This window comes from Drosophila elegans, unplaced genomic scaffold (genome assembly GCF_018152505.1).
Source record: "Drosophila elegans isolate 14027-0461.03 unplaced genomic scaffold, ASM1815250v1 contig_476, whole genome shotgun sequence".
Classification (NCBI taxonomy): Eukaryota; Metazoa; Arthropoda; class Insecta; order Diptera; family Drosophilidae; genus Drosophila; species Drosophila elegans.
In genome coordinates, this window is record NW_024545863.1 from 26,011,860 (window position 1) to 26,024,015 (window position 12,156).

The following is a 12,156-nucleotide window of genomic DNA, read 5'->3' on the forward strand; positions in this document are numbered from 1 at the left end:
GTCGAAGAACTAAAAAAAAATTAAAAAACAGCAAAGTTAACATTTTTTTTTTTTTTTTTCTGATTGTTCCTATGGGAACTAGATGCTATAGTCGTCCGATCCGGCTCGTTCCGACTTATATACTACCTGCAATAGACAGACGGACATGGCTAGATCGACTCTCCTAGTGATGCTGATCATGAATATATATACTTTATAGGTTTGGAAATGTCTCCTTCATTGCGTTGCAAACATCTGACTGAAATTATAATAACCTCTGCAAGGGTATAAAAATTATAATGTATGAGCACCAAAATTTTTAATACTTAAGCAAGAACACAAGCATTAAGTTTTCTAATTATTTTTCTAAGAACAATGCATATTTTACTTCAAAGAAAGTACTACAAAAGTCAAAAGACGACAATTTTAATTCTTACGAAGTATCGATATCGCATTAGTATTTTTATACTTAATTTACACTCTTATAAACATTAAATTATTTTAATAGACTTATTCCTTGCCGAATTTTGGAAAACAAAAACAATTACTTATCCTTTTTTCTAATACTGATGTGTATTGGGCGGAAAATGTGAAATGTGAAATGTGTGTCAGTGAAATTGGGCTACAAAATAATGATGATTGGGCAGAATGTAAACATATTTTGGCCAAGGTTGTTTCTAAGTTCACCATTTATGAAAACTCCCATACTGTCCTTACTTCGCGGTCAGAAGCAATTTTATTGCGATTTAAGATTATTTCTGACCACATATACTGAGTTTACTTTTATGTTTGTTACAACAACCTTCAGTTCAAAATATTTTCAACACCGCAAATATAAATCTAAATTTTAATAGTGGCCACCCTGGTGGAAAGCCATATAAACTATATAGCAAATCTGAAAATTATCTAGAAAAAGGATTTATTCATTACATTTGCCGGTTACTCGTACATTTTTAGAACAGCTTCTATATTTCGATAACCAATTTCAAGGCAGTGCATCGGGTGGAAGCCACCTACTCAATTTTTGGGTTAAGCTGAGAGCGAGAATAGCCACACGTCTTTTCAATCGAACTGCCAATATCAGTTAGCCCATAGTTGTTCGGGAACGTGGAGCAGCTTGGATCTGCTTGCGTCGTTGGCTAAGATGACGAAATCTCTTCTACTGTGCTAACGCGATCTGCCGCTTCTGTCGGATTCTGGGCGCTGAAAATTGACGGAGCCACGCCTATTCCCGCACTTAAAACTGTTGTGAGCATATGGGGATCGCAGCCCAGTGTGCTTTGTCACCCATAGTAAATCTGTGAGCCAATGGCCACGCCGGTGGGAAGAGTGCGTGGGGCAGTACCGTCGTATGAGAGCTGTGACTGCAACAAGGGGGGCTTGACGCGTCGCAATGTCGATGCTCCCCCAACTGTCATAGGCACATGACTTTGTGGGATCACAGTCATAGCCAATGGGGAAGGTAACGGAACTGAAGGTTGAGGGGGATGCTCTGGCGAGCCCCCGGGCAGCGAGGTTGGTGGGGTAGGCGTGTTATTCGGTCGATGAAGCACGCCTATGCTTTCGGCGTTAACGATATACCCGCCTCTGATTGTCGGCGCCGTCGTATAATGAGCCAATGAACTTATGGGTACCATGGTGCCTTCCGAGGGAGAACAATTTTGGAATCAATGACAAATTGGTCGGCGGGAATACTTACTTAGAGCACTGCTACTGGAGGTTTTAGTTCCAACCACAATAGCCGAGGTCAGAATGCCCGCCACCTGAGCCTGACTGGCGATACTTGTGGTCCCGAAGGCTCCCGGGGTAATGCCAAGAAGGTCGGGTGACTGTCGAGTCCCCAACAAAAGCGGATTTGCCATTATCCCGGCGTCGGGTCCCGGGCTAGCCGCTGAAGTGAGCTGGTTGGGGGATAAGCTGGCGTATAGGCTGCTCGTCGGCGCGTACGTTAAATAGTTCTGCGTGGGGGCAGATAACAAGGTGGGAAGATAACCTAGATAGACCTTATTAAAAAATACTTACCTCATTCTTGGACACGAAGGGTACAGGCTGCGAAGCTTTTAAATCAATGTCAGCGTCTATTTCGGAAATCGTGTCGTTAAATCCGCTCGGAGTGATGGTGTCCTCAACTATGCCACCTCTTGCTCTCACTTTAGTTGAGCTTGAGTGCGTGTTAGTATTTAGATCGCGTCGCTTTTGAAGCACTAGCCTAGTGGCGATAATTACTATGGAGAAGAGCACTCCTAGTGAGCCCAAGGCAAGCAGATACAAATAGAGACGCTCCTGGTCCTCTGTCAAAATACAAAAGTTAATAGAAACTGCATTACATAACAATTAAAATGATTAATGTCAATAAAGAGCATCCAAAAAATAAAAGCCAAATTTTGTCATTAGTTCAAGGCGTGAACCCCTTAAGCAAATTTAATTTAACAAATCCAAAATATACAAAAACTGAACTAAAAGAGGTCAGGGTTCAAGAACATTTCCAATCGAATCAGAAAGCTTAAATTGTTTATTTTAAATTAAGTCTTATCCGCAAGAAAAAGCTGAGAAATCTTTCGTTTTTTTAAATGTGACTTACCTTCCAGGCTCAAGTCAGCACTGTGTGTCATTACTGGATTCACAACACTGCTGTCAACATATGTGACCAGAGAGTTGTTCGTCATGGTCTGATTGGTTGTTGGATTCTCGGATCCCGTCCCCAGCCCAATGGTGCCGTTGCGGCGTCCTAACGTTGTTGAGTTGCTGTGCAACTTAGGAATCGCCTCCGACTCCTTATAAATCAATTCATCTTCGTAGAGGTCGATCATATCGCCCTCAAAGCCTTCAGATTCATCCGGCTCCTTTTCCGAATCCTTGTTTTCCTTAAGAACTTGCTTTGGGACTAGACAAACCCAATAATAAGATTATAGCCCAATTACATAGATAACATCCAAGCGGAACAGTTGGGAGTTTTGACAAACGTCAGACTGGTATTCCCACAGAGCCATCATCGTCCATCCAATACAGCCATAACCACTCACAGAAGCGCAAGTAGAATTTTTTAAGGGGGTCTTACTTTATCAATCTGATTGAATGCTATGAAACAGAGTCCTGCAAGAGTATACTAAAAGAGTATACTAGACTCCTCTTCAGGAAAACAGCTTGAGTAAATCAGCTTCCAAAAATGTTACATTCAAAATGTTCAGTTTTTAATCAGGGTCATTGGATTCAGGGACCAAAAAAAATAACATTTTTTGTTTTTATACCCTTGCAGAGGGTATTATAATTTCAGTCAGAAGTTTGCAACGCAGTGAAGGAGACATCTCCGACCCTATAAAGTATATATATTCTTGATCAGCATCACTAGGCGAGTCGATCTAGCCATGTCCGTCTGTCCGTCCGTCTGTCCTAGTCTTTAAGTTTTAAAGCTATCTGCATGAAACTTTCCCAAAAGTTGTCTTTCTATTGCAGGTAGTATATAAGTCGGAACGAGCCGGATCGGACGACTATAGCATATAGCTCCCATAGGAACAATCGGAAAAATAAATGAAAAAAAATTATTACTTTTCTGTTTTTTAATTTTTTGTTTAGTTCTTCGACATTTAGTAATGGTTAAATATTTTCGATTTACGGTTTAAATTTCATCAAAGTCGGACGACAATATCATATAGGTCCCATAGGAACAATCGGAGAAATAAATGAGAAAAAATTATAACTTTTCTGTTTTTTAATTTTTTGTTTAGTTCTTCGACATATGGCAATGTTTAATTATTTCAGAATTATGGTTTAAATTTTATCAAAATCGGACGTCTATATCATATAGCTCCCATAGAAATAATAAAAATATATAAAATAACTATCTAATAATTGAGCTGCAAATCATCATAGCTTCACTGTTTTTCAGTATATACTCAAGTAAATCATAATTTAAATGTTTTCAAAAGTATTTAATTCATGCAATAGCTGCAAGGGTATATGAACTTCGGCTTGCCGAAGTTTGCTTTCTTTCTTGTTTCCCATTGTTTGAAAACTAAAATAAATAATTGAATTCCAAATTTTTAAGTTTTTTTAAAATCTAAAATAATTGTTATTTAAGATTTATATTTATTTTTTTATTTGACAAATCATAACTTGTTGTTATTTGAGAATTTTATTTTGACAAATCAAATCTCAAATAATTATTATCGGGATTTTTATACCCTTGCAGAGGGTATTATAATTTCAGTCAGAAGATTGCAAAGCACTGAAGGAGACATCTCCGACCCTATAAAGTATATATATTCTTGATCGGCATCACTAGTAGAGTCGATCTAGCCATGTCGGTCTGTCGGTCTGTCAGTCTGTCCGTCCGTTTCTACGCAAACTAGTCTCTCAGTTTTAAAGCTATCTGCATGAAACTTTCCCAAAAGTTGTATTTCTATTGCAGGTAGTATATAAGTCGGAACGCGCCGGATCGGACGACTATAGCATATAGCTCTCATTGGAACAATCGGGAAAAAAAAAAATTATAACTTAGCTGTTTTTTAATTTTTTTCTTAGCTCTTCAACATATAGTATTGGTTAATTATTTCAGAATTACGGTTTATATTTCATCAAAATCGGACGACTATAACGCATAGCTTCCAAAGAAATAATAAAAATATATAAAATAACTATCTAATAATTGAGCTGCAAGTCTTCATAGCTTCAATGTTTTTCAACATATACGCAATTTTAATGTTTTCAAAAGTATTTAATTCTTGCAATAACTGCAAGGGTATATGAACTTCGGCTTGCCGAAGTTTGCTTTCTTTCTTGTTATATATAAAGATCTCAGATAATACTCTATTTGGTCTTGTCACCTTTTTGCAGAGGCCACCAAAATCAGGCATAATAGACAACTACATTTTTTATTCATAAAAGTTATAATCGTCACATTTACATTTATGGATTGGAATCATAAGGTCATTGAGTCATGCACTCGAGTAGCTTATAAAGTTGAACGAAAATTTTCCCGTAATTTTTGCCTCACCAGAAATATTTGCCGTGAGCTGCTTAAACTGATTTTTTTCGAGTAATGTATGCTTGATTGAATTGTTCGTTTTCTTGCTGTGAGCTACTTGAGCTGAACTGATTTTTTTTTTCAACGAGTTAATATAATCCTAGCTCATGACAGGAGCTGTTACTCGATGATTCGATGATTCCATGACCTACGATTCCAAAGTCTCAACTCGTGGAGGTCCCTACTATACAAATTGCAGTATAAGCCTTTTCTTTCGACCACACCACTGGCTCACATAAGCAAAGATGGACGACATACAAAAAATTAAAATGCACGGATCGTTAATCCACCATCTTGGACTAACTGAAATATTTCTGGAACTGCAAAAACTTTCGAACATTGCCGCTAAAGGATGGTGCTCTGTGGGATCCGGCTTCCACCTCACTATTCCGCCACAAACCTCATCTTCCCACTTACCGCAAGTATAAACAACCTTCAAGTACATACGAGAATTGGGTTGACAAGGCGTACCAAAAGTTTTGGGGTCTGCAGCCAAGTTGCATCTTCGTCGTCCATGGCAAATTTTCATCACGGTCTCCGTGGCGAACGAGGCGAGACATGCTGTAGAAGGCAAGATGCAAAAATCAGTATATATAAAATCACAGAGAAAAGATTGATAAAAAGAAAACGAATTGCATGATGTGGCGAATGAACGTGTGTTGGTCAAAACACTTTTTAAAGTTGTTAAGAAACTTAAGTATTTTTTACATGTTGTTACCAGGAATTTGCCGATTAGTATCCGTATCTTATTCGCGAGAGAATAAATAGGCCAGCAGAGAATGCTACAACTTAAGCAAATTGTTCTTTCACCAATAATTTACGGATAAATTGTTGAGAACAAAAAAGTTTCAATTTCAAATGAGGATTAGCTAATTTGATTTAAATCGGACCGTCCCATTCCTTACCGTTTGCGTGCTCACTTAAAAAGCTAGAATCATTCGCCATCTTTTTATATTCGTAGTTGTATTGATTGTTTTCAAAAATAATAATTACGTATAAATCAATGTTTTTTGAAGGTCTTTCTCAGTTTAAGCAAAATCGGATTGCTATATCCTATAGCTGCCCACTGTTATTTTCAAGCGTACTGTACGTTGTGTTCGGATCATGTTAAAAAATCTTGCTAATCGGGAATGATCTAGCCAAACTTACTCAATAATTTTCGGTACGAACACAAAATAATAAAAACTTCTGCTTTCCGAAAAAAAAAATTTGTTTCGCTTGGGAAAAAATTTAAGAAGTGTCTCGAAATAAACTTTTAAGCACTACGAATATTTATAATGAACAAATTGAGATTGAAAATGGCTAAAATCAATCAACATGTCGTTACAATTGTATGTGACTTTGGACAGTTGTCTAAAAAAAAAAATTAACTTAATTATAATAAATATAGAAAAAAGTATGCTAAATAAGTCCTTCTGAGTCAAATCCAAAGACATATTAAGAATTGTAAAATATTTTGTTCTCCTTTAAGTATAAAGTCCAAACATTTTTAGTTTAAGCTCAATACACTAAGTTTAATTAAAAATTAAAAAAAAAATCAATCTAAGTACAACAGTAGTTTTATTAAACTTTTTGTTTACAAAATAAGAAACGACTTAAAACGTAATTTTGTTTCAATTTTATTGTTTGTTATAAATATATATAAGGTCAAGTAAATAGTTATCCATTATTTGTACATGAACTTCAAAAATTTTGTTTATGGTTTAATTAACCGATTTATTAAAAATAAATAAATTTTTTTCAACAATCGATTGCCAATTTCATGGTAATTTCATGAGACTCCTCTCATAAAATCCTTCGTCCTTTGCAAAATCTGAGAAAGTCGGCTTTCACAATCCTCTCTTGTAACTAATTTTACACTATCCAAATCGTTCGACATTGATAGGAAAAGGTGGTAGTCACTTGGTGCGATGTCCGGGCTATAAGGTGAATGCAAAATATCCACCCATCCAAGCTGTCGGGGCTTCTGGCAAGTCGCTATTGACGTGTGTGGTCTAGCGTTGTTCTGATGGAAAATAATTCCTTTCCTATTGGCGAAAGTGGGGCGCATCTGGGCAATTTCTTCCTTCAGCCGTCCAATTTTTGACAGTACAAAACCGAACTAACCATAGGGGAACAGCTCATAGTAGATAATTCCTTGCCAATCCCACCAAATACATAGCAAAACCATTCTGGCCGTCAATCCTGGCTTAGACAATGCCTGGGCCGGCTCATCCTTCTTCAACCATGACCGTTTTCTCCTCACGTTGTCGTAAGTGACCCACTTGTCATGACCAGTCACCATCCGCTTCAAAAACGGGTCGGTTTTTTTGCGGTTCAGCAGGGATTCGCAGATCGAAATTCGGTCTAACATGTTTTTTTTGATAACTCATGTGGCACCCATATGATACATCGAGCTTTTTTGAGTTTCCAGCATTTGTTAAGCTCTTGGGCAATTGATTTAGTGCTTGAATGAGGGTCAGTATCAACGATTTCCATTATTTTGTCGGCATTTTTGACGATTGGCCTTCCGCAGCGTGCATCATCTTTAACAACAAAATTCCCAGAACAAAATAGACGAAACCAGAATTGTGCATGGCTGGCAGTTACAGTATTATGGCCATACATTTACATTTTAAGCTGCCGGCTTGAGATTTACAGATACATATAACTAAAGTCATCTATTGTTCATATATAGACTTCATTTTACCTGACCTTATATATATATTTAATTTGAAAACGAGTGTTACCCCCTCCCTTCGTTATTACCTTATTGTTTTACGTTAAAATAAAAGCATTTTACTAACGAAACCCTTTTATAAAAAAGCACATGACTTGAATGAGAATTTTACCTGGAACCTTACGCGATCTTTATGTAAGCCTTAACCACTCTTCCGCCTTCTAACTTGTTAGTGAACAAAAAAGACACAACTATTTTCTATTTTTTTTTAAATAAGTACATATGTATGTCCTCATGTGAGTTCTTAACAAAACTTGCACTAAAAATAGGTATATTCTCAATTTCATAACTCAAATTATCAAATTCTGAACGTCAGAATTTTCTCTGTGTATGTTATTAAAAATACCACTTTTCCTAAAACTTTTCCAGAAACTTTGAGCAATTTTATTTAACTTTAGTAACTTTAAGAGACAAATTTTCCATCTAACAGATATAGATGCTTAACTAGATCAATTTTTAAACACAAGGTATTACAAAATTTTTTAAGGGATAATATACAGTTAGAAGGCCGAATAAAGCGAATTTTCTGAAAATTTTTTCTGACAAAACTTTTAAATATTATGGTATATTTTAACTGTATTTTAAGAGTTAGTATTAGTAAAAATATTGATTTGGAAGTGACCTACAATTGACCTCCTGAAGCTTCTCTAAAAACAATAGTCTGTGAACTGGATCGTCGTCAAAGTAATGTTAAATCTAGTAATTAACAAAAGGAAAAAGTTAAATAACATTTTTTGTCAAAATAGAGGTTTATAAAAATAAATGATTTATACCAAAATTTCGGGCTTAAGGTGTTAATAAAAAAAAGTTTGTCGGGTAAGAAAACTCTTGGACTAGTTATTTAAAACTATATTTAAGAAGCTCGTGTTAAAATTGGAGATTAATCAGTCTAGCCGTTTTCGAGAGAAATGCGTTTAAAGTTTGTACTTGAACTTTGAAGCACTCTGAAACGCCTTTTAAAATTTGTGTGTATGAAAATAAAAAAAAAATAAATATATTTTTTTAATTCTAAATTTAACGAGCTATTAGTTTTTCAAACAAATTTGATAATTGGCACAGAGTGCACATCTGAACCAAACTTACTTTCTTCACGAACCCCTTGCGGCTGGGGGCATTGAATGCTCTCGTACTCGGTTCTTCCAAAGCTGGCACTATATACAGCTATCCGGGAGTAAGGATTGCACTCAAGTTGGGCAACATCACTATGGCAAGCAACCTTACTGCGAAACTCATCTAAAATATAAATTAATTCGCATTAAATTTTTAATGTAATTAAAAAAAAAGGGGTTCAACTGTTTCAAGTAGTTAATATCAGGGGAGAAGCCTAGTCGAAAGAGCAGTAACACGTTCCTGAGACTCCTGTGTTTACATCTTTAATCTTGCCTTGTTTTTTATACACATTTTTTTGTAGGTATCTTAATTTTCTTCTGTCTATAAAAGTGGTAGATTGGGCCCCCTCGTATCGAACGGGTTAACTCCACCGCCAAAGTTGAAATTTTAATACGTTTACGTTAAAAAGGTCTTACAGATTTATTTGGGAATGGAACAGACTTTGGTAAGTCGAAGTTTTTAACTTAATGTTTCCATCTATGTCGGCAAATGTTCAGAACATTGGTTGTTACAAATGTTGTATTGTTGTTTTTATTCTAGTTTTTATTATTAAGGGAAATGTTAGCTTTAGAAGCTACGCAAATGTCGGATCAATATTGAATCTTAAGCCAAGGCTTAGCCACCCAAATGAAAACCAAAACATAAGTGCGCATGGATGATGTGCATATAGGTTTACAAATCTGTGACCGTGAAGCACTGAAAAAACAGGGGCTACCCAGCGCCAAAAAACTTATTTTCAGCAAACATTTGTTTGCCCCTAGTCATTTTATAGGAAAATCTTCCACAATTAAAAATATGTTACCCTTTATTTTGTTAAATAAACACAAAATGTGTAGGTAATTTAGTCCGTTTTAAGGTAAAATATCTTGGAAGCTATGCAACCAATCCTTATTTCTGGTGCTCCGACTGATGTAATATTTGATATTTGGAAAATTCCAGACGCGTCTGCTTGCGAATTTGGCCGTTTGAGGCAAAACTGTTAGAAATTATATAACTGTATTTATGGATGTATTACTTGTAGAACGGTTCTACGGCTTACTCGCTTCTGTTTTCGATATTTATGTGCCTTCATTTCTCTCACAGAAAGTTTCTCACAAGCCTCCTTGGTTCTCTCGTAGATTCTCCTATCTGATAAACTGCAAGTCCAGATTTTTTAAGACATTTAAAACCATTCGAGATACCTAACTGCGCGCTCCGAATACTTAATTCACAATTCCCAATTTTACAAGAATTACCTAGGTAGTGGCAGAACTAGTTTCCACGATAATTCTTAATTTCTTAATTTAAAACGAAAATCTTAACAATGTCCATTTTGACTTAATCTTGACACCGTTTCGGCTATTATTGGTTCAAATATTGTAAACATATTTATCAAACTTTTCCACTTGTCCTTATTAACTTCCGCACATTTACTGTACATTTATGCCCAAAATCAGCGCATATGCCGGTTTTCATAATCTTCAATCAATCAATTCTTCCTTCTCTCTGGTCCTGATCTTCTACCAAGCTATGTTCTAAAATATTGTGCTAGAACGTTGTTTAAGCCTCTGCCTAAACCATTTCAGTTATCTTTGCTGTATTCATACGTCCCGGACGTTTGGAATGAATTTTTATACCCTTGCAGAGGGTATTATAATTTCAGTCAGAAGTTTGCAACGCAGTGAAGGAGACATCTCCGACCCTATAAAGTATATATATTCTTGATTAGCATCACTAGGCGAGTCGATCTAGCCATGTCCGTCTGTCCGTCCGTCTGTCCGTCTGTCCGTCCGTTTATATGCAAACTAGTCTCTCAGTTTTAAAGCTATCTGCATGAAACTTTCCCAAAAGTTGTCTTGCTATTGCAGGTAGTATATAAGTCGGAACGAGCCGGATCGGACGACTATAGCATATAGCTCCCATAGGAACAATCGGAAAAATAAATGAAAAAAAATTATAACTTTGCTGTTTTTTAATTTTTTGTTTAGTTCTTTGAGATATAGTAATGGTTAAATATTTCAGAATTAAGTTTTAAATTTCATCAAAATCGGACGACTATAGCATATAGCTCCCATAGGAACAATCGGAAAAATAAATGAAAAAAAATTATAACTTTTCTGTTTTTTAATTTTTTGTTTAGTTCTTCGACATATAGCAATGTTTAATTATTTCAGAATTATGGTTTAAATTTTATCAAAATCGGACGTCTATAGCATATAGCTCCCATAGAAATAATAAAAATATATAAAATAACTATCTAATAATTGAGCTGCAAATCATCATAGTTTCAATGTTTTTCAGCATATACTCAAGTAAATCATAATTTAAATGTTTTCAAAAGTATTTAATTCATGCAATAGCTGCAAGGGTATATGAACTTCGGCTTGCCGAAGTTTGCTTTCTTTCTTGTTTATAATCAAACATTCAAAACTATCTTGCGACTGCCAAACTTAAGGCTGTTCCCAAATTCTTTGAACAGTAAATTACTTCTCAGCTACAGCACCAATGCAGATCAACAATGTCCTTCACACAGCAATGTCCTTCACAACGTAGATCAACGTCTACCAACCTGCTAGAGTTTTCTGCAGTAATCAGGACTGCTTTCAAAAAAGCAATCAATCAGTAAGGCTTTCGACCATCAATTACTTTTAAAAAACTTGATCTTTTGGGATTCCCGATCACGCTGACCAAGTGGATTTGAACGTATTTATCGAACCAAACCAAGAGAGTATCATTTAAAAATTTGATCTCAATTTATTTCAATTCAATTCATGTGACTTTGGTGTTCCTCAAAAGAGTCATCTGGGTCATCTTCTGTTTGGGATTTTTATTAATGATTTGCCTGAAGTTATTCTCTCTTCCCATGTACGCCAATGACGTAAAACTCTGTTTGCCATTAACAAATCCTGATTCCCACAACCTCCTGCAAACGGACTTAAACAATCTGCAACAATAAGAAAAAAGCTTTCCTCGCTAAATATTCAATTGGGACGAGCGATCTTGAACGCATAAATTCCGTAACAGATCATGGAGTTGTATTTAACCACATCTTAAACTTTACCGCTTACATTGGTATGAGAGGGGCGATGGTCGAAGGAATTTGAGGATCCCTACACCACAAAACACCTTTACATTTCTCTTGTTCGACCAATTCTTGAATACTGTTCGTGGACATGGGCACCTCAATACTCTAAATATCAGGACCTTATCGAATCGGTAAAAAAACAGTTTCTTTTGTTTCACCTACCTTTTTACGTCGATAGATTGCGTCTATTTAGCCTGCCCTCGCTAAGGGATCGTCGGACCTGCCACGAACTAATGTTCCTTCACAAATTAATCAATGGAC

General features: G+C 36.0%; 1 protein-coding gene across 2 annotated transcripts in view; it reads right to left on the reverse strand.

Moving 5' to 3' along the window:
* Window positions 1-229: 229 nt before the first annotated feature.
* The window catches only part of LOC108137602, a 63,918-nt gene continuing 51,991 nt past the window's right edge, over window positions 230-12,156 (reverse strand). For both annotated transcript variants that reach the window (XM_041709268.1, XM_017259358.2), the window contains 6 exons: window positions 8,805-8,954; window positions 5,420-5,563; window positions 2,561-2,863; window positions 2,002-2,270; window positions 1,679-1,937; window positions 230-1,621 (listed from right to left, as the gene is read on the reverse strand). In XM_041709268.1, coding sequence (XP_041565202.1) covers window positions 1,263-1,621; window positions 1,679-1,937; window positions 2,002-2,270; window positions 2,561-2,863; window positions 5,420-5,563; window positions 8,805-8,954 — 1,484 coding nt within the window. In that variant the 3' untranslated portion in view covers window positions 230-1,262. The remainder of the gene's footprint in view (window positions 1,622-1,678; window positions 1,938-2,001; window positions 2,271-2,560; window positions 2,864-5,419; window positions 5,564-8,804; window positions 8,955-12,156) is intronic.